The 23,810-nt window shown below is 42.8% G+C and overlaps 1 protein-coding gene across 5 annotated transcripts; it reads left to right on the forward strand.

Moving 5' to 3' along the window:
- Positions 1–1,365: 1,365 nt before the first annotated feature.
- LOC131237639 (acyl-acyl carrier protein thioesterase TE3, chloroplastic-like) lies at positions 1,366–23,810 on the forward strand. 5 transcript variants are annotated; one of them, XM_058235524.1, is made up of 6 exons: positions 1,369–1,643; positions 13,904–14,004; positions 15,126–15,235; positions 22,150–22,245; positions 22,324–22,455; positions 22,780–23,110. In XM_058235524.1, exons 1-5 carry the CDS (start codon positions 1,435–1,437, stop codon positions 22,441–22,443), a joined length of 636 nt encoding a protein of 211 aa, XP_058091507.1. In that variant the 5' UTR covers positions 1,369–1,434; the 3' UTR covers positions 22,444–22,455; positions 22,780–23,110. The 5 variants fall into 5 exon arrangements, with proteins under 5 accessions (XP_058091509.1, XP_058091507.1, XP_058091505.1 ...); XM_058235522.1 differs by lacking the exon at positions 22,780–23,110 and adding an exon at positions 23,389–23,810 and having other exon boundaries at positions 1,370–1,643; XM_058235523.1 differs by lacking the exon at positions 22,780–23,110 and adding an exon at positions 23,235–23,380 and having other exon boundaries at positions 1,370–1,643.

The raw sequence follows: 23,810 nt of genomic DNA on the forward strand, positions 1-23,810 counted from the left end.
CCATTCAAGTTTATGGAAATCACATCAGATGTACGTTGATTTCCAAATTTCAAATTCATTTGATCTCTCTTAGCTCCATTTGATCAGTATTTATTTGTTGAATTTGGAAGATTGTCTGATTTCATATGGCAATCCACCAATCAACCACTTAGGAAATCAAAATCAGTATACTTTTTAATTAAAATCTGATGAGTAAAATTGTTCGTTGCTACTTGTGTTAGTCCGGTCATGATAGTGAGGGAAAGGGCGGGATCTGTGTTGGCTATGGGTGAACCATATCATTGAACGATCTTGATTGATCGGAAGTGGGCCACACTTGCTTCGACTGTTAGTAGATATTGATAGAGTTAAAATTTTCAGCTCTCGAATTTCCTGCTCTTCTCAGAATCGCTGCCTGATTGTTCCATGGGTCGCATGTTGGGACATAACTGTGTATTGCATGGACCCTGAATGAGAATGTGTCCCTAATGTGATGTAAAACAACTAATCACGTGCTTGCATGGCGAATCAATCCCTTTATCTCATAGTCTTGGCTCCACGTCCCATAGGTTAGTTATTTGGCTGAATCCTACTCGTGATCCTCACATCACACACGTTCGCCTCATACGGGCTGCTGACCTTTAGTGTACCTCTGCATCCTATGGGCCACCCCACTCGAGCCTGGTGCGAAAACGCTCCTGCATTTCATTTCATTGACTTTACCAGCAGGATTTGGCAATTAACCTATTTGGAGCTTACGGTATGCTTGGTTTGGATGATCATAGAAGTGCCATGGACCACACCAATGTTATGATATGGGTTGCACCACGCTAATGTTATGATATGGGTTGCGAATAGGCCTAAAATGGACTGGGCCTAAAACCCATCGAGTAATATAGGCCTGGACCACACCAATGTTTATGCCATCAAGGTGCCAGTGGCACTGGAGAACCTGCCCAAAGCTAGCTTGGTCCAAACACGGGCCTCGGCCTGCAAACGGTTAAGCCTCTCCGCTCAAACGGTTAAGCGTCGCCCCTATATGGCCCAAGGTCCGCCTAGCGACGGGCCAAGCCTCAAATTGGTTGGGCCAGGCCTTTCCACTTTAATGATCGTAGTCCATCTGTTGTTCAAGTGGCCCCACGTGCACGAAGGGTAGTAGAATGAGACCATTAGTCCAAACGCAAGATGATGAGCTGCCTAGCCAAATAACGTAATATGAAGTCAGGCTCTAGGCCTTACATGCATGGCCTAACCCCGGCCCATGGGCCAAAATAACTCCACGCCCTGTTTAAACGAGGCCCCCGGTCCATATCATTCTCACCCGCGTAGGAACTGCGGACTACAGTTTCTGCCAGTCCGACGCACCACTAAACTCGCATTGGTTCTCACGCCGCGGGCATTTTCTAAGCCAAAATCCGTCTCTGCCTCTCTCACGTCAAGCAGATCAGAGATACAATGCAAGCTCTAGCCTCTCAGGGACGCGCAGCCGTCTCTGCCTCGGCACGTGCCAACACTTCGTCCCCTGCCGCCCATCACACCGTTGCAATCTGTCCTCCCATCTCCGGGCCATCCAATCGATGGAAGTCGATCTCTTTGCCACGTGTCCGGTGGCTTCCTCCAGTAAGAAGCATGCACGGAGCATTTGATTTCCAAGCAGGCAAAGGGTATGTACACCACTCTCATCTCTCCTCTTCTTCCTTTTTTTTTTTTTTTTTTTTTTGCAATTCAGGGAAAATGAAATTTCCAGCCCCCAAAATTTGATATGACGCTCCTAATAAAAGAGTAATTCGGATATGAGGAATGCCAAAGCAATTGGGCACCGGAGATAGATTGAAGAGGGGATTCATGGCATATGTCCCGAGAGGGCGCACAGTGCGAGATCCTGGCTACTTGTTTGGTGGGGCCCACCGTGAACACTCCCGTGGTCCGGCAATCAGGACGGTCCGTTCATCGAATGGGCCACGTGCGTAGGTTGAATACTGACCGTCCGTTTTTTCTCATAAATGTAACACTCACCTGATTTCATTTCTAGAGAAAGATGAGGCAGTGAATGCCAGTCATCATCAGACTGGGGAAGTGAATTAAGGGCCTGTTTGGATATGCGTTTTGGGATGTATTGTATCGTATTAGAAGTTATGATTTGACGTTTACCATGTTTGGATTGGAGTGAATAGGAATTGAATCCCATGTGTGTGAATACAAATTCCAGCCAAATTTTCGAACTGACAGTAGAGTGTTGTCAGTGGGTTCTGTTGCCGTCAATACTTCGTATTCATTGTGCTGTATTCGGCAGCGGATGAAAGTTTGAAATTTGTACGATTACAAGATATCTGGTACCTATGCAGTGTAAGATTGGGACCGTTCATTTGGTACATTTCAACGTGAAAATCATCTGGGCTAGAAATCAGAAAGTTCCATACGTCAAACAGGCAACTCGACCCAATTAAGATTGTACAATACACGGACATAATACGTCCTATCCAAACATTGATCTGTATAACGTATTGTATAATATGCCAAACAATACCTCCTATCCAAACATTGATTAGTATCTGATTGATTTGGATGTATTCTGAAAACCGTCCACTGTATACATGAACAGAACCCAAATACAATACAATACAATACTATACGCGAATCCAAACAGGCCCTAAGTTGTTGCAGGGAGCCTGTGCAACAAAAGCTCTATGGGCCCACCGTGATGTGTGTGTGAGACATCCACTTTGTCCATCATTTGCGGGATGCGGATTGCCTGCAACTGGGAATTGCAGGAAATGCCTGCAATTGGGGGTTACGGGAGATTCCTACAACCCTAAGCTCTGTGGGTCTATTTGGATGTTGTAAGTTGGGTAAAATGTAAGTGACTTGTAGAAAGTCACTTATAGGTGGTGTTTGGGGGAGGAAATTCACCTGTAAGTCATTTACAGGCAACTCTTCCAAAAAACTGCAGGGAATGGGGGGTGAGAAGTCACTTCCCTGTAAGTTACAAGCCCAATGGTTTGTTTTTTTTTGTTTTTGTTTTAATTTATTAATATTATTATTATTATTATTATTATTTGTAAGAGGGGAAGAAGAGGAAACACACCAGTCTATCAACCATCATTAACAACCATGAAGCTCCAACCAATGAAGAAGTTCTAGTGGACTTTGCAACAACGCACCCAATCCAAATCCTATAACACCATTAACAATATAGCTCCATTTACTGCACCAACAACCACCATTGATCAACTATTATTGAGTAGTTTGCTCCTAGCTTTTATAAAGAGGGGAAAGAGGGTTTTTGTCTCTCTCTCTCTCTCTCTCTCTCTCTCTCTCTCTCTCTCTCTGCAACAACTGCGGCTCTTTCTCCCTCTCTGCAAAAGGCCCCCTTTTTTTTTTTGGCTTCTGTAAGTCCCCTTTTTTATTGCTTGGAAACTGGGATCAGGCCCTGATTTCTTATGTGGCCATGATAGCGGGGCCCACCTTAACATTTTGAATGGTATATCCACGTCGTCCATCAGTTTTGCCGGCTCATTTTAGGGCTTGGGTCCAAAAATGAAGCTGATCCAAATCTCATGTGGGCCACACCACAAGAATAAGTGGTGATTGAACATACACCATTAAAAACTTCCTATGTGTAACACCCCGACCCTCCGATACTCGGCTTTCAGATGTCCTTGGGTGTTACATGGAAAACCTTTTGATCTAGCATAGTGTTCGTACATGCATGCGCACACACGCGAGCCCGACATGTAGGAGAATTTAGCATGATCCCAAACCTAGGAGCCCGAACTCAAGCGGACTGAGTGCATAGCTTGCTGGCGGTGCAGGGCCAGTAGTGGGACCTGGATCCCCATCCAATGGACCCTAATGTCCAGCTAGGTAAAGCCTGCCCTAAAGTACGTTAAATTGAATATCCAACTCGACGGTTGGACCGCTCGATACATTTTATCAGTCCCCACCGTTTGGTCTGTTGTATTCTTCGCGTGGGCTGCCTTAGGCCGGAACCTCCGGTACCAAAACTAATGGCTAGCTGCCTTGCTCAACCCTTAATACCCTGGGGTATAGTAATCTAGGCCGATTCAAGACGAATCGGGTTTCGTCAGATCAACCAGCTTGATGAGTAGCCCAAAATCAGGACAGAGTTGGCATCTGTCGGTCTAATCGACATTGTTGTCAGTTTGACCAAAAGCTCTCATTAAGTTGCGAAATTGTTCTGGATTAGAAATACCCATTTCCCCCTTCATTTCATCCCAAGCCCTAAAACAAGAGAGAGAGAGAGAGAGAGAGAGAGAGAGAGAGAGAGGAGGATGGAGAGTTGGGAACCTTTTTCCCCCTCTTTATAGAAGCTGGGAGCCGACCACCTAGTAATGGTTGATCAACGATGGTTGCTGGTGCGGTAAATGAAGATATTTTACTAATGGTGCTGTAGGTTCTGGATAGTCTGCGTTGTTGCAAGGTTTGCTAGAGCTTCTTCAATAGCTAGAGCTTCATGGCTATTAATAGTGGTTAGTAGGTTAGTGCATTTTTGCCTTTCAAAAAATCAGACCATTGGGCGTATAAATAATCTACAGGATGTAAACCGGGAGGAGCTGAAAGCTTTTCTGTATTTGAGACTACCCAAAGGGGTTGAATATATAAAGATTACAGTTATCTATACAAGGAAAATAATAAAAGAAGAATCCTCTACCTATGGAAACGAACTATATAAGGTATACTAGCTATACAAGGTATGTGAGTTTGTCTAACATACCCCCTCAAACTAATGCTGGTCATCGACAAGTAATAGTTTGCCAACTAGAAATGAGTGACGTGCAGAAGTGAGGGACTTGGTGAGAATGTCGGCAATCTGATCATGAGATGCAACATGTAGAAGAGAAATGAGCCTAGACTGAAATTTCTCGCGGATAAAGTAACAGTCAACTTCAATATGCTTCGTCTGTTCATGAAAAACTGGCTTTAGAGGCAATTTGAATAGCACTTAGATTGTCAACATGGAGTGGAGTAGGATTCTGCAAAGGAATGCCTAAGTCGGAAGAAGTCTACGTAATCAGACAAGCTCACCGCACACAGCGGATATCGCCCGATACTCGGCTTCTGTGCTCGATTTGGAAACAGTGGCTTGCTTCTTACACTTCCAAGAGATGAGAGAAGTGCTAAGAAAAACACAGTAGCCAGTGGTAGATCTTCGTGTGAGAGCGCAACCGGCCCAATAAGCATCCGAAAGCACGAATGTCCAGAGTCGCCATAGAGAAGAAGAACAGTGATCGATCTAGAGTCTCACGTAGGTACCGTAGGATGCGTAACACTGCAGTCATATGAAGAGTCCGAGGAGCAGAAACAAACTGACTGACGACTTGGACAATGTAGGGAATATCAGGGCACATCATAGTTAAGTAAACCAGACTCCCAACCAAACGGCGGTATAAGTCGGGCTGTGCAAGTAGATCACCATCGTCACGGCCATATTGATCGTTAAGTTCTAAGGGAGTCTGAACTGTCTTCTGATCCGTCAATGATGCCAAGGCAAGAAGATCCTCGGTATATTTGCGCTGGCTGACTAGGATCCCATGTTTAGAACGTGAAAATTCAAGCCCAAGAAAGTATGTGAGATAGCCGAGGTCTTTCATCTTGAAGGATGATTACAGAATTTCCTTTAAAGCCGAGATGCCAGTAGCATCGCTATCAGTCAGAAGTAGGTCATCAACATAGACGAGAACAACGACAATTCCGTGAATAGTGGTGCGCAAAAATAAGGAAGGGTCATGACCACTTTAAGTAAAACCAGCACCTGTAATAACATCGTGAAAGCATTGAAACCATGCCCGAGGTGCCTGTTTGAGGTCATACAGGGCTTTCTTTAGGCAACATACCTTATTGTCAGGAATTAAAGAACTAGGAGGAGGTTTCAAATAAACGGTTTCATGGAGGTCTCCATGAAGAAAAGCATTTTTCACATCCATCTGAGCAAGTGACCAAGAGCGAATGGAAGATATTGCTAGAAGAGTACGAACAGTTTTCATCTTGGCCACGGGAGCGAATGTCTCATCATAATCAATTCTGTATTCCCGTTTGTATCCCTGAGCGACAAGTCGAGCCTTGTATCGATCCAATGATCCATCAGACTTGATAGAATAAATCCATTTACTACCAATTAGCTGTTGGTCAGCGGGTCGAGTGACAACGTCCCATGTATGATTATCATCCAATGCTGCAAGTTCTTCTGCCATAGCCTTCTTTCAACAATCATAAGTGGCTGCCTGAGAGTATGAAGTAAGAATAGAAACAGTATCCAGAGTAGCAGTCATGGTAGACAGAGCATATCAAGCGATCAAGCGCTCGATGTACACGATCGGAACGACGTATCGAGGTAGGTTCAGAATCTGTAAGGGTATAATAGGTGTGGGTTGAGTAATAGGTGGTAGAGCTGTACGTGGTCGGCGCGAGTAAACCTACAACGGACGAGGGAGAGTACTTGAGGCAAAAGGAATATCAGGAAAGATGGTTAGATCGGGAGAATTTGGGGCGTGCGGAGGAGGAAGAGATGAATGAAAGGCAACATGTTCAAGAAAAACAACATGTTGTAAAACCCGAACACGACGAGAAACCGGATCATAATATCAAAAACCCTTATGAGTTTCTCCAAATCCCAAGTACATACATTTGATCGATTTTAGAGATAGTTTGTTATGCTCACGTGAAGCCAGGTGAACATAACAAACACAACCAAAAACACGAAATGTAGAATATGTAGGATGTAAGCTTTTGAGAACAAAGTATGAAAATTTACTGTTAAGAACGTTAGTTGGCATCCGGTTAATCAAGTAGACTGAATGTAACATTGCTTCCACCCAGAAAGAATGAGGAACACTCATAGCTGTCATCAGGGTGTTGGCAGTTTCAACAATATGACGATTTTTTCGTTCAGCCATCCCATTCTGTTGTGGAGTATCAAAACAGGTGGTCTGATGAATAATCCCGTGACCCTGAAGAAATGTACGAAAATCTGTTGAGAGATATTCCCCCCCTGAGTCAGAGCGGAGATTTTGAACGAGAACCCGAAATTGAGTTTCCACCATAGTGAAATATTTTGAATTTTTCAAAAACCTGTGACTTGGAGTACAGAAAGTAAATCTAGGTGTAACGGGTGAAATCATCAATGAATATAATATAGTATCGTAACCCAGAGAGAGACATAATTGGTGAAGGACCCCAAACATCTGTATGCACTAGTTCAAACATAGAAGATGATTTTGTAGTACTTAGAGGAAAATGAATACACTTACTTTTTGAAAGACAACAAGATGAATAAGGATAATCCAAATCTTTTTTATTAAGAGAAATGTTCTCTAACATGCCAGAAGAAAATAACTGAATTAACTGATAGGAATGTGGATGACCCAGGCGAAAGTGTCACAGTTTCCACAATTTATTTGTCGAACAAATATTTGATGAAGAGGGAGAAAAAAAACAATGAGCCGGAGTGACAGATGGATCAAAGTACAGCACGTACAGACGACCATGCCGCCTACCCATCCCAAATACCTTCCCCGTTGCCAGATCCTACACAAAACAACAATTGGGAAGAAATATGACTAAGCAGTTATTGGATGTGAGTTGACCAACTGAAATTAAATTGGAGAGGTTAGGGACATGAAACACATCATGAAGGGTGAACTGGCGATGAGCAGAAGGAGAGAAAGTCAATGATCCAACTGACTGAATAGGTAGTCAAGTGCCATCCGCAGTAGAAATAGCCTGATTTCCGGTGTAGGGACGAATGTCACGAAGATGGGATACAACACTAGTCATATGATTGGAAGCACCCAAATCGAAGAACCATGTAGAAGATGGGGATATACCTGACATACCGGCTGTAGAAAGGGCCTAAACGATTTGCTGGAGCATCACAGGAGTCAAAGGTAATGGAAGACCTTCAGCAGAAACGGTAGATGCAGAATCACTAACAGATAGCTCGGAAGAAATAGTGGTAGCAGTAGCAGAAAGAGCACGACCATGACCACCACGTCCATGGCCGAAAGAAGATGCATGGGCATGTGTTGGGCAGTCCTGAATACCATGATCAGTCCGTCGACAATAAGCGCACCATTCTTTGCATTGAGCGACAACATGACCCACCTTGTTGCAGCCGCAACGAGTCAATGGAGTGGAAACACGTGTTGGTGTAATGGTGGACACAACAAGCACCATATCAGATGATCCCGAAGTTGAGGAAGGAAGAGAGAGAACTTTTAGTCGTTGTTCCTCAGCCAATAAATTATTAATAACCGAATTCAATGAAGGAATAAGGCTACGGTTCAAGAGAGCAGCCCGACAATGCTCAAATTCCGGACGCAACTTCATAAGAAATTGTTGAACTTGCGCACTCTCGTGCATAGTTTGGAATATCTTAAAGTCATAAGGAAATGTTGGATCCATCATAGTTATCTCTGTCCAAATGGTTACAATTTTGGAGTAAAATGATTGAATACTGTCGTCACCCTGAGTAAGGTTAACGAGATCCTGTTCCAGGCGGTATAACTGGGCCGCATTACTCTGTTGGTAAATTGTCTGGAGATGCTCTCATATTGCCTTAACAGTGCGATGAGGTGTGAGGCCAACAACAATGGACCGATCGACCGAATCGAGAATCCAAGTAATAATTTGTCCATTGTTCATTTCCCAATTAACTAATTTGTCAGCATCTGTGGAAGTGAGGATAGTAACAGATCCATAAATTAGTCCCCACAAACCACGACCCTTGAGGAAGTTCTGAAAATGGATGACCCATAGAGAATAGTTGGTACCATCAAAACTACAATGTGGGGCCTCTGTACGTAATGAGTTCTTGTCCATCGATCCGAAGTAATGTAAAGCACACAAGCAGAAGAAGGTTTTAGATGTACCGTACAGCAGGAGATACCCAAGGGATTGCAGTTTCTGGATTTGGCGGAATAACAACAGCAACAAGGGCTCTGGATCTGGAAAATCGAGATCTGGAGCAACAGGAACAGGGACGCTGGATCTGGATCTGGAAAATCTAGATCTAGAGCAATAGGAACAGGGGCGCTGGATCTGAATCTGGATTTGAAAAATCTAGATTTAGAGCAACAACAACAGGGGCTCTGGAACACATTGCTCTGGAATAGGGGCCGGATGGCGCAGGAGCTCTGGAAAAGGGAGATTTGGAACAGGAGATCTGGACGATGCAGGAGCTCTGGAAAACCGAGATCTGGAACAGGAGATCTAGACAACACAGGGGCTCTGGAAAAGCGAGATCTGGAACAAGGGCCGGATGACGCGAGAGCATTGGACGCGCAGAGGAGTGGTTGGATGAGCAAGGGCGACGCTGTATGGTGGTCAGAAGACACAGTGATGGTCGGACAATGCAGTAGGGGTAGCCGGACGATGCAGCAAGGGTGGCCGGACGACGCAGGAGCGGTCGGACGAGCAGGGATGGTGGCCGGACGCAGCAGGGATGATGACCGGACGCAAGGATGGTCGGATCTGACAAGTGGTGCTGGTTTTGGATTAGTGAAGCTCTGATACCATGTAAACCAGGAGGAGCTGAAAGCTTTTTTGTATTTGAGACAACCCAAAGGGGTTGAATATATAGAGATTACAGTCATCTATATAAGGAAAATAATAAAAGCAGAATCTTCTACCTATGGAAACGAACTATACAAGGTATACTAGCTATACAAGGTATGTGAGTTTGTCTAACACAGGAAAGTGACTTCCCACCCTTGGCCCCCTGCAGTTTTTAGGAAGATTTTCCTGTAAGTGACTTACAGGTGGTGACTTACAAGTGAATTTCCTCCCATAAACACCACCTATAAGTGACTTCCCTATAAGTCACTTACATTTTACCCAACTTATAGGTATCCAAATAGGTCCTTAGGACATGAGTACAAATAGGGCGGAGATCCAAAACACAAGTGGGTCACACCATAGGAAATAGTGGGGATCAAATGGCCACCATTGAAACCTCTTAGGGGCCATAGAAGTTTTGGATCAGGCTGATAATTGTGTTTTCCCTTCATCCAGGTGGGAATCACCATATGAATGCTTTGGATGGTATATAAACATTCAAGGTGGGATGTAGAAAGGTTTCAACAGTGGGCATCTCCACCCTCACTGTTTCGTATGGTGTGGCCTAGTTGAGTGTTGGATCTCCCTCCTGTTTGGGCTATGTCCTTAGATGAGCTGGCAAATTGGATGGATGTAGTGGAAATAACACAAACATCATGTTGGGCGCCACAATGCTTGAGTTTGCAGGCAATGAACGTCCTCATTCGCACCAGCTCATGTGAGTTCTTAAGCCCAAAAATCAGGTGGATAAAAAATTCAAGTGGGTTACACCACAGGAAACAGTGGGGACAAGGATGCCTACTTTTGAAACTTTATTGGGGCCCACCAAAGTTTTGGATCAGGGTGATATTTAGTTTTTCCCTTCATCATAGGTGAGAATCACCTTATGAACGGGTTGGATGGCATATAAACATCACAGAGGGCCGCCTCAGGAAGGTTTCAATGGCGGGCATGGTCATCCCCATGGTTGAATGTGGCATGGCCCGCTCAAGTTTTGGATCTGCCTGACTTTTGGGCTCATGTATGACATGAATAGGTGGGACAAAGGGATGTAACACACATCGCGGTGGGAGGACCCTGCAGAGCTTCATGTTGCAAGGGCTCCGAAAGTTGGGACACACTTGTACCATTAATTACTGAATTTATGGGATTTTATAATTATATTAATTTTATTTTATTTTATCTTTTTATTTATGTATTTATTTATTATTTTTTTTTTTTTTTGAGGTAGAAGTTTGAGGGGTAATTCAGAGATTTACAAGGTTTCATGTTCGACCCGTTTCCTTTCTGTTTGGGCTTTTAGTTTGGACAAGTGGGGCCCACTTGTTCATTATCTAAAACATTGACATGATGGCGCCCGCTATGGATTGCCTGAACGAAAAACCTGTACAGAAGGAAAATCTTAACCCTTCAATAGGTGGCCTAGAGAAACAGACAATCTAGAAAGAGAATGATGCAACAGTTCACATTTCGCATAAGAAAAGCCAGACACTATGCAGGTGAGATCTTCCAATCTGGTGTGCATGGGCTATCTGGTTAAGTCCCATCATACTAACTGTTTGGATCACTGAATGATGGGCTGCACTTGTACAAGCATGAAACAGGAAAGAACTATACTCAGGCAGAGATTTGGGCTTTCAGTTGGTAAGAGTTCTGTCATCCAAACCGGGTTGATTGATGTGCCTTACCATGATGCCTATGCACCTAAAATTTCCGCCATTGGAAAAAAGTATTAACCCTTCTAGGTGTCCATGAAATTGACGGTTAAGAGAGAATACAAAAATGGTTCACATTGGTTCAAGAAAAGACTAAACGTCTGTTTCTCAGATCTTTCAATCTAAGAAGTTTGTGGTGCATGGATCATCCATGGTGAGCCCCGTCATACCCAAGCTTTGAATCACAGAAACAATTCCCACCTACAGACTTAAAGCTGGAGCACTGTCTAACGCATCCAGAAACATGGAATTCACTGAATGCTGAGTTTATATATTATGGCCATTTTTGTTTAGAGAGAGTTGTGGAAAAGAATAGGATTTCCCCTGACATGAAAATCCCTTCTATTCGAGAAATAAAAATGAAGGAAATTCTTTTCTTTTACTAGCTTTTCCTCAAGAAACAAACAGAATTATTTTCTGAAAAAAAGAAAAAAGAAAAACCGTTGAATGTAGATTTCACTGTTTTAAGAGAGCTCTCATTATTTAACTCTTGACCTTTTAACATTTTCATTGAAAACAACACCCATAACCAAACAATAGAATTGCAGTGCAAATGGGGCCCATCCTTTTGTGATTCAAACCATTGATCTTATGGGACTTACTATGGATAGGGGATTCACTGAAACCTCCTAGATTCAAAAGTTCCTAATAATTCGGTTAGGGGTTAAAATAGATGGTTCAGAGAAAAACACATTAACAGTCCATAAGAAGGCCAAAATGCTGATGGCTAGGATCTTCTGGTCTAGAGGAGTTCTGGGTCATTCCTGTCTGTGGTGTGGCTACGGCAAGGTCAATGGTCTGGATCAATGAACCCTGGGCCACACTTCTACAAAATATAACCCTAATTATTATGACTTAGTGGTTCCTTATTTTATGGAGCGTTTGGGTGCATAATTGATCTGAATTGCAATTATTAGTTTAGGGCGTGTTTGGATTCACAACTAGAATGAATTCCGAAAGCGGCCTTCAGTTTGTAGTTACATTCCTTTTGAGTCCAGCTCAAAAGCATAACAATCACAACTAGGAAACTAGCTCCTCGGTATGAATACTAACCTTAACACGATATGGTTAGTTTCCTTCTACAAACTAATTTTTGCTAGTCAATTCAGTAGCGCGTCCAAACACAACCATAAAGAAAGTGCAAATGACAAATTGTGGCAGTGTTTTAAATAGCGGTAGCGTGAGGCGTAGTGTTCAACCCTTCGTAGCGTGTAGCGTAAGCTACACAATACTTCTATTTTTAAATTTTTTTTAAAAAAGAAGAAAAATATGATAAATATTAAATAGTAAGAAAAAAGCAAAATATATAAATGTCACATTCTTCAAAAAAACATACATCATAGTGGATCCCATGCATGTGGGCCATGCCATACACACACCATAGTGGACCCCACGCATGTGGGCCATGCCACACACACACAACAGTGGACCCCACGCATGTGGGCCATGCCATACACACCACAATGGACCCCACGCATGTGGGCCATGCCATACACACACCACAATGATCCCCACGCATGTGGGCCATGCCATACACACACCACAGTGGACCCCACGCATGTGGGCCATGGCATAAAACACTACAGAGGACCCCCACACATGTGGGCCGTGGCATAGAACACCATAGTGGACCCCACGCATGTGTCCCACATGATGGTTGGATGGGTCAAATCCATGCCATACACACCACAGCCCCATACAAAGAAAAAAATTGAAAAAATGAAAAAATAGCACAACATTTTAGCATAAATAAAAATAAAACTCATTAACAATGATTAAAGGGCCAAAACACACCTTAAATAGAGATTTAATCAATTGAAAATTGATTTTTGGGAGCTATGTGTCCGTGCGGCTGCGAAAAGAGGGATACGCGATTTCTCCCTTGTTTGGGCTTCAATGCTCCTGAAATTCCAGCAAGATGATGTTCTTGTAATTCTGATTGAACTCCAAAAATCGGATTTGAGAAAGGGCTCTTCGAAATCTTGGAATCAAAGCTTCAAAAATGGGGAACCTGCGGCTGCTGCGGCACTGCAATAGGGCTGTTTGAAAGCCCTATTGCGACTGTTTTAAGTTACCACCACCTACTCAAAAGGAAAGATGCCCAATCACCACCATTTAAAAACAAGTCTTTAACAAAAATGACTTTTATTTTAAAATTCTTACGGTAGTCCTGAGGCATACGCGATACACGCTACATGCTAAATATGTGTAGCGTACGCTACAGCCCTTGTAGTATACGCTACTGCGTATTTACTCTATTTTATATGCTGCGTAGCGTTTTTTTGTATGCTACGCTACGTAGCATACGCTACACGCTACGCTACCATGCTATTTAATACACTGAATTGTGGTTACCTCACTGGGTGGCAATTCTTATTCAGTCAGGGACTAGGTTTCGAATCACAATCACATTACTTTCAATCTGGACTTGAAAGGAATGCAGTTGCAATTTGAAGGCTACTTCATGAAAAAGTCCTCATTGAAATCGAGTCATATCAATGTTTGTGATTGAATTTAGTTATGCATTCAAGAGTTCCAAACACCACCTTACTGATTTCTTTTCATGGTTCAGGTTTGATTACCTGAAATCAGTGCTGTACAAGTCTAATTCCTTCTGTTTATTTATCTATTGCTAGGATGAGCGGTTTCTTTGATGTTGAGCTTAAAGTCCGCGACTATGAACTCGATCAGTATGGTGTTGTCAACAATGCCGTCTATGCAAGTTACTGCCAGCATGGTGAGGTTTATTTTCAATTGATTTGTGGTTGAGGTGCTGTTCGGAAAGGGCATCAATGGTAATTGCTCCCTATCAAAATGACCCCCACTTTAAATTTAAAATAGCAGTGTTTGGGAAGTCAGAGACCCCATTTCAAATTGAATAGAATGGAGAAGTCCATCAAGCCAGTTCCAAATGGTTTGATTGAAGAGTGGAGCTTATCTTTTCATTTCAGCCAATGGCCACTCCAATTGATGAAAATATAGTGACTACCAAACACGCCCTAAAGGGGTCCTTACTGTTGCTCGGGTGGTAGACTCTCAGGAGTTTCAACACCTGATCAAGGGTTCGAGTACCCATAGGTGGTGAAATCCCACTACGGCGTGAGTGTGTGTGGGAGTGTGCGTGTCTGTTTTTTTTTTCCCTAAAGTTATTCACCTTACATGAGTATCATTGATTAGTTGGATTACATCTTCTTTGGGCAGTTCTTTAAACTCTACTTGATTTCAGTATTTGTTTTCATGTTTTTAAACCCATTGAAGAAAAGTTTGGTTTTCATGGTCTTGGGTGTTTGTTCTGGGACTCTCTGCTTAGTGCTTATCCCAATTTCAAACTCATATCAAGTTTCAGTGTTCTTGAAGAAATGTTATTTTGGCCATTTTGGTATTGAATCAGTTGTAACTTTTCAATGAAAACGAAAGTAGCATTTCCATGTTATCCACAGTTTGTTTTATCCATCTAGGCATCTTCTAGTCATTGCCATTATACATTGAGTGACTGGCATTTGCTCGACCTCTGCATATAGGGCTCACCTTTTTGGTGGATGGGAGATGCTTTAAATTGCAAACATCCGATAAGGACCTTATTAAATGCAGACCATTGATCATAGTTGTTCATTTGATTATTTGGTTAGGATTATCTAATAGGGGAGATTTTAGGGCATCGACCATCCTGTGATGGAGCCCACCAGATCAAGAGTTCAGATTATCAACAATTGCACAAGAATTCCTTTGTGAGCTGAATCTGTCATCAAACTACATTATTAAACCACTGATTTCTTGATGATCCATCTCTTTTTCATCTCCTTCAGAACAATGGATTAGTGCATTCTAAATCCTTTAATAGTTTGGTGATTTTGGCAGGTCGTCATGAACTCCTTGAAAGGATTGGCTTGAGCGCAGATGCAGTTGCTCGCACCGGTGATGCACTCGCACTGTCGGAACTGTCTCTCAAATTTCTCGCTCCTTTAAGGGTACATATATTTTCCATTTCTACACCCAAATGCACCAACATTCCATGACTTGTACAGAACTAGCTCTATTGATTTGTTTAGAGCTACAAATGGGTTGAGGGGAATCCCAGACCATACCTGTTTAGTAGTCGGGTCCTGGGTTGGACATTTTTAAAAGCAAGTATGGGGGGACTGTAAGTGGAAATGCTGAAAATATGCTAATTAAAAAATTTTCAGGAATGGAATTACCTCAAATGCGTAACCATGAATGTCTTCTCCACCACATGGAAACATGCATGGAAACAAAGGAAATCCCCCAAAAAATGTGGAACCTTAATTACCAGGGAAGATAATACTATACACACTATGGGATCTTTAGATTTGGTGGACGGTTTTCTAGAAGAGGAGATTTCTCTTGAGTTAGGGCCGAAGAAGGGAGAGGGGTGTCTCAAACCACTATACCTATATTTATAGACCTCCATCCTAGAGGAATCTCAAATAGAGATTAACTTCAACATTTCTTGAGTTATGGTGGCAATGAGTTTGTAATTTTTTTTTTTTTTTTTTTAAGTAACTGAAATTATATTGAAAAAGAGAAGAAGAGACAAAACGGGGCTGCTGAGGTAGCAGAGCCGAGAGCCTACAAACCTAGAAATAAAAGATTACAATTCTTAAAACCCATAATATTAACCACCCACTCAGTAATCAGATGTTTAGCAAAAGAACCGACAGCTCGGGCGGAGTTGTGGATGTCATTGAAGCATCTATCATTTCTTTCCTTCCAAACAGCCCACCAGTTGGCAAGAATGGCCATCCTCCAGATACAGGATTTGGATTTTCCCAAATTAAAACCATGCCAGTAAGCTAGCAAAGAAGAAAAAGAATTTGGCATGCATCCACTAAGATTGAAGCGGTTAAAAAAATCCGTCCAAATTTGGGTAATAAAAGGACAATGAACCAAGAGGTGGTCCACTGATTCCTCACTTCTCATGCAACAAAGGCAAACGTTAACCAACTGCATCCCTTTCTTCCTCAAGTTGTCAACAGTTAGGATCCGTTTGTTAACCACCAGTCAAGCAAAACAGATATATATATTTTTTTTAAATTTTTTATAGGGATCTAACCGAGAAGATTCCAGATTTATCCTTATTCCAGACGATGCTATCTGGGGCAGTTGGGTTCATAACCACATTAGACAGACAGTCCATCAGCGCCACATATTCGACAACCTTCCATTCATGAAGATTTCTAACACGGAACGTCCCACACCACACCCCTTGAAGTAAGCTTGTACCGGCTGGCGACCATACTTTCTTTATCAGCGACAATATTAAAAATATTGGGAAATCTGTTCTTGAGGGTGTTGTCTCCCACCCACTGATCATCCCAGTAGTTAATTGCTGCGCCATTCCACAGACTGAAATGAATATTATCAATGACCGATTTTTTAGAACGAAGAATGCCTCTCCAAACAAATGAAGCTTTGTAAGTAGAATCCTTGGTCCACCATCCACCTTGAGACAAACCATATTTACCTTTGACGATCGATTTCCAGAGAGCATCCCCTTCGGACCCTAGTCTCCAAGTCCATTTACCCAAAAGCGCACTATTCATGGATCGAAGATTTTTTATACTCTCACCCCCTTCTCGAAAATGAGTACAAACATCTTTCCAATCCATAAGGTGGATCTTTTTCTGGTTCTCCTTGCCGCACCAAAGAAAGCTTCTTCGAAGATTATCAATCTTGCATAGAACTGAAGAGGGGCATCGGAAGAGAGACATGAAATAGATTGGGAGGTTGGATAGAGCAGCCTTTATGAGAGTTAGCCTACCCCCCCTCAACAAATAACGACACTTCCACCTTGCGAGGGACTTATGGAATTTTTCTATTACTTTGTCCCACATAGATATTGGAGGTGGACCAATGGAGAGAGGAAGACCAACGAAAGTAGAGGGGAAAGTGGCCGACAAGCAACCCAGAGATTCAGCGAAAGAGGAAGACGCAAGATCCTGATCGAATATGTTGATGCCATACATCTTTGATTTGGACATGTTGATTCTCAGGCCCGATACAACCTCAAAACATTTGAGGGCAGTGTTCAGGTTATCTGTAACCTCAGAATTGGCTTCCACCATGATTAGAGTATCATTTGCAAATTGGATGAGGGGGATGGGATTAGCCATACCAGAAAAGGAAAAACCCTTGAAAAGACCATTGCGTTGACCATTGAGGAGCATATGTGATAGAGCTTTAGCAATAATGAGAAACAGAAGAGGGGACAGGGGATCCCCTTGACGTAAACCGCGTGACGCAGGGAAGAAGCCTTTTGGGGCGCCATTTAGAAGGACCGAAAAGTGAGCCGATGTGACACAGGAAGAAATCCAACATCTCCATTTTCCACTGAATCCCATACGAATCAGCATATATTGAAGGAATTCCCAATCGACATGGTCGTAAGCCTTTTCTATGTCCAGCTTACAGAAGATATATTGCTTCCCGGATCTGTAGCATGAGTGGAGGGATTCATTTGCTATTAGCGCACCATCAATAATCTGACGACCCTTTATAAATGCATGTTGATATTTGGAAATCAGCTTCCTCATAACTGTTGCCAGCCTAACAGATAAGATTTTGGCCAGAATTTTATAAGGGCCTCTAATAAGGCTGATCGGCCTAAACTCCGAAAAAGTAGTAGCACCCTGAACTATAGGGATAAGCGTGAGAAAGGTCGCACCTAGCCCTTCTGATAATATTCCTCTCGATTGGAATTCATGGAGAAATTCCATGAAGTCAGAGCAGATAAACTCCTAAAAGACTTGGAAAAAAAAATTGGGAATCCATCAGGCCCTAGAGATTTATCTCCCTCTAAAGCAGATAAAGCTGCTTTGGTTTCTTCTTCTGAGAAGGGGACCTCAAGCAGATCCGCCTCTTGAGTTTCAAGAGCAGGGAAGGCTATACCATCAAGGCAAGGTCTCACCCAGCCATCCGACAAAAGAATGGATTTGAAATGGGCAATTGCATAGTCAGCAATCTCTTTCTTATCCTCAATCTACGTACCGTCGACCGTGATACTGTTAATGGCTTTAGCACGAGCTCGAATGTTGGCTAAATTGTGGAAGTATTTAGTGTTTTTATCTCCTTCTGCTATCCATTTAGACCTTGATTTCAACTTCCAAGAGATTTCCTCTTCCATAGGTCTTGTCGTTAAAAGCTGGATAATCTGGATACGCCTGGATAGAACAGGTACCGGAAGAGACTGGTCAGCGACAGAGACGTCAATCTGCTGGAGTTCTGAGAGGAGGGCTTCTGTTTCCTGCTCTCTTTTACGGACTTCGGCTTCCTTGCAGGCTTTTATCTTTTCTTTGAGAAGTCTAAGCTTGCATAACAATCTATGGCCAGCAAAACCCTCCACCTGAAAGGAGGACCACCATTTAATAATTTGTTGGCAAAACCCGTCAATTTTGAGCCAGGCTGAATCGAATTTAAATGGCTTGGGATCCCAGTTCTCTTCTACTGTAGACAGCAGGATCGAGCAGTGGTCGGATGTCGTTCTAGGAAGGGCTGATTGATATGAGGATGGGAACTCCTCCATCCAGTCCGATGAAAGGAGAAATCTGTCAAGGCGAGATTGAATAGGGCTCCTTCAACCATTAGACCAAGTGAATCTAGCTCCAGAAAGCTGCAGATCAATCAGTTCTTGAGACTGAATCCAATCCGAGAAGTTCTCCATGGCAGGAGAAACTCTTCTTTTGCGAGAATGTTCCTCCGCAAACCGCGTGATGTTGAAATCTCCCACAAAACAACAAGGTCCTGAGAATGATAATCTATTAGTAGTCAATTCATCCCAGAAGGATGACCTATGGGAATCATCGTTAGGCCCATAAACTACAACAATCATACAACAGAAACCAGACAACTTATCTTGAAGGGTAACTGTCGCCAAGAAGGTCCCAGTTGAGGAATTCTACAGGACCCATCTGGAAGCTTTCCAAGCAATTAGGATGCCTCCTGAAGAACCGATAGCGTCCAGGGTTAGATGTTGCGCGTCGATAGCCCTCCAAATCGAAGCGAGAAGACTATCGGTGAATCAGGGGACTTTAGTCTCTTGAAGGCATAGAATATCTGGGTTTTTTCTCCTGATTGCATCCCTGATCAAGCTCCTTTTTTGTTTAGAGCCGATTCCCCTAACGTTCCAAGAGAGAATGTTCATTGGGAAACTGATCTTCCCTGCTTTCCTTTCCGTCCTCGTCTAGCAGTAGACGGGGAGACCGTATCCGATGTTGTTATGAGATTTGACAGTTATCTGTTGTGGGGGGCTCGCGACGCTTGTCTGGCTGGAGATCGGGAGGGAGGAAGGGGTCTTCCCCTATTTTTAAGAAACTGAAAGAGACCCATGTAGTCTTCAGTCCTGTTGCCGAAAGATAGGCCTAGAGATCTGCCGATATGGCCAACCGCATCTCTGATCCATTTTTTGTTTGACATCTTGTTGAATATTTCATCCCTGTTTAGTCCTTCGGTATTGATCCTCATGTTCTCTGACTACTTGAGATAGGTGAGCATTGAGATGTCCTCCTGTTGTTGATGAGTATCATCAGCGCATATCTGGGTAGGCTCTGCTACTATAACTTCCGTGGAGGTGTCTTCCTGAAATAGAGTAATGGGTCCCAAATCGGCCTAGTCCCTGGGGTGCGGGTCCGACTTTGCTGGAGAAGGAGTGGATACCAGGCTCTGAGAATCAGACATCTGACTTTCAGTAAAATCTCATCTGGAAGAATCATCCCCCAAAAACTCGGTCGTACAGAAGGAGAGAGACGTAGAGGGGCAAGGTTGTTGACGATGTTGAGTGGCGGGCTTCGAGAATCGGGTCGGGGTAGAAGAAGGAATGGGGATAGGATTTGTGGGTACCGATTTGACAATGTTAAGCGTACCCAATTTCGCAGGAGATAGGTGGATTTGGGTCCCGAACGGGCCCACCTCCACTATCCCGAACTCTAAATGAGTTGTACTAAATTACCACGCTCATTCACAATAAGAACACCTAATTTAACTCAGCTGAATTTGTATGCATGGGTTTGAGAATGCACACCAAAGTAATGTCACGTCATTTTGACTTTGTCATGTAGCATAAAATAATTAGGACACGAGGCCAAGGTACAGCTGCAATAAGGGCTCGGTGTCATTATGTTAATAAAAAATGGCTCGGTGGTATATTAATGAATTGTTCCACTACAGAAACGAGACTTCATAAGTTCAAGGACTTTGAGAGCGGAACAGAAGACGGGGAAATTCAATCGTCTCCCGAAAAGACTCAATTGAATCAAAACAACTCTAATTGGAATTCAAAATCAGATTGATTGATGTTTTGTTCGAAAAAGTCAAGAGATTTGATTGTTGCATCGTAATAGAATAAAAAAAAGAATGGGAGAAGAAGAAATCCGTTTTGGCCTTTACAGTCCCTTAACGGCTGTTACGGCACACCATAAAAGAGGCATCGACGGGACTCGCATACTCGCACGACATATAGGCTGGATCATTGTTTGTAAGTAATTGGTCTTTTTCCACAAGTGGTTTAATACACACATCGTGAATGATCAAGTGTTCGTTGTTTATGTGATCATCACGTGGGATCCATTCAATCAACCACTGACCCATCGCCACTGCCATGTCGGCTTACACGATTTGACCGGGCATGTAGCTGATTGTGAAAATCTCTAATAAAATCTCATTATGATCATCTCATAAATCTGGGTGGAGGTAACAATTCATATGTACATGCCTCTCAACATTCATTACTCTTGTTGTGCAGACCTATATAATGGTCTATGTCGTGTGAGAAGTGGACCAGGCCTTTAATTGACGAATGTTGGCTACACCTCATTGTGAAGGTCAATCTGAATATTTATATGCATGCATAATCATGAAATGGTCACATTCATATATATAAACTCAAACATTGGAAATTCTTAATATAATTCAATGAATTAATATGTACATGTGTCAATAACTATCTGATGGGCTACACAAAGTCTGATAGGAGCATGTTAGGTTGGGTCAGCTTCAAGAAGTTCCAAACCCAACCCATTCAATAATTGGTGTGATGTTTTGGTCATTGATCGGACCCAGTGGGTCCAATTTCCAATCTCGTCCCATTTATTATCTGCCTATTTAAAAAAATAAAAATAAAATTAAAATTAAAATTTGTCTGCATGTGTCCGATGACCCATCCAGTTGATCCAACCCATTTGAACCCCTAGGCATTTTGCTTCCATGCTTGTAAATATCTGTTTCGGAGTGTAATGTGCTAGGGGATGAAAATAGTACAACTTATCCTTTATCGGTGTATATCAGAATGTTTCGGTCGGTTTTAGTCCCAGTCTGGTGACTCATTTCATTTCGGACTAAAACTGATATGATGATAGTGAGTCATATTTGACGAATTTTTAAACCATGGTTGCTCAATTTCTTTGATCTAATGTTCAAACCACATTATGGTGCTTGGCTTATTTGTAGTTGTAAACCAAAGTGGAGTGATGTTGAACTATTGAGCTTGCTATGCCTACTAGAGTAAGACTCAGAAATCCTGCTCTTCCCACACGTGCCAATGTATGTGAGATCTACGCAATTCAATAGGCGACCCCGCCTTGTGTGTGTGCCGTGGCCTGAAGACCAGGTTGGTTGTCATCAGCTGGGTTGCACGTTTGCCATGATTGTAGGCTACTGATTGAGTTATTTTACCAGCCATATGTGTGGTCCACCTGATGACCAGTGCAGCTATATTTTTGGTCCACTGCAGATACACAGTTGACAGTTGGCGATACCAGAACAACTGATCATGCCTGCGTGGGAAATGTAGTATGTGGAATCTTATCCTCACTAGGAGCCATCAGATTTCTCTTGGAACTGTATCTGTTCTAATAGTGTCTTGCATGGCCAGAGTGGTGATAGGTTTGTTGTGAAGGTGAGGGTCTCCGGGTCCTCTGCGGCCCGCTTGTTCTTTGAGCATCTCATCTTCAAGCTACCGAATCAAGAGGTCATAATTACCTTCTCTTCTACCTTTGACTGCATAATCTTAGTTACTAGTCTTGATGATTATCTATTCTTGTTTCAGCCCATTTTAGAAGCAAAGGCAACAGCTGTTTTTCTTGACAGGGATTACCGGCCCATCCGCATTCCGTCTGAAATCAGATCGAAGTTGGTTCAGTTTCTTCGATGTGAGGAGTCCAACTGATTTCATTACATGGTGAGTTTTGGGTAAACCCAGTTTCCTTAGGTGATATAGTCAGTTGTGGACTCGATTCCTCAGATCATGATCTGGGCTGGACCTGGACCTGGACTCAAAATCCTTAACACATGGCTTGAATTGGGCATGCTTCGCCCCGACCAGCCCAGACCATTATCCATCCTATATTTAGTTCTACCAATGAGTGATCCAATATATATGATCTTCAGCCCAGGATGGTCTGTGATCCAGGTTACTGAAATGATGCCCCCACCTTGGACGTACCATTCCAAAAATTCTCCACATCTGAAATCCTAGCCATCTAAATGTTGGCCCTTTTTTCAGTTAATGCTGGGCCTTTTGCTGTTGTTCCTTCCATGACTGTCTACTTTCAGGCCACCAATGAAGGGTTAGAATTGTCTCAATGAAAAGGTGGTTTGTGTATAGGCCATCCAAGCTAGGAGCCATCAGATAGATGGTTTGGATCACCCAACCATAGGCCGCAGTTATACAAATTGTCCGCCAGTCTGGAAGAAGATGTGCACTTGATCAAGGGTTGCTTGATGAATGTCTATAGTTCATTTAAAATGATCGCTACCATTTCCATACGGAGGCTTTCCCCGGCCAAAATGCACCTCTGATCATGCCAATGCTGCATGCCTGGTAAAAAATATAAGCCCAGCATTCACCATGTGGACCATGTGCACATGAATGTGGACATAGGCAAGATCTTTCATTTTCTTATTGTCCATTGATTTTAGGTGTGGCCCACCTGATGAGTGGACTGTCCTACATTTTAGGTGGATCATCTGCACGGGGGGCTCACCTGATGCACTGGTTGAGTGCCAAACATGAATTCCAAATGGGCACGTGTGGTCAAAGTAGAACTCTTTCCAGGAAGTACTTAGCCATGAAGCTCCATGTTCTCCTAAGATCTTGTGACATGTCTTACAGGGCTTTAGGTTTCATTTAAAAACGCTGCCAGGGATGCTGTCATCCGGGAAATAAAAGTGCTGGGTTTGGACTGATCGCATCCAGCCCATTGCCACCTTGATGGCTGCGCACCATTGATCGGCAATCAAGCTGTAGATGCACAGAATTCTAATATTATCAAGGTTAATATAAAATGGCTTTGAAGCATAATTCCTTTTCCTTTGATGATGATGCACATGGCAATTTTTTCATATCAATTTCTGTTGTGTTGTAATTTCGATACTGAATCAAAATCATAATACTACTTGGTAAAGGTGGAAAACCATGTACAAGAACAGGATTTTCCTTGATATGATAGTTTTCTCTGTTTGAGAAACCAAAAGAGAGGGAAATCGTTTTCCTTTTCCTCAAATTATGAGTAAAACCATTTCCAAGGATTTTTA

This window comes from Magnolia sinica, chromosome 2, assembly GCF_029962835.1.
Source record: "Magnolia sinica isolate HGM2019 chromosome 2, MsV1, whole genome shotgun sequence".
NCBI classification, from domain to species: Eukaryota; Viridiplantae; Streptophyta; class Magnoliopsida; order Magnoliales; family Magnoliaceae; genus Magnolia; species Magnolia sinica.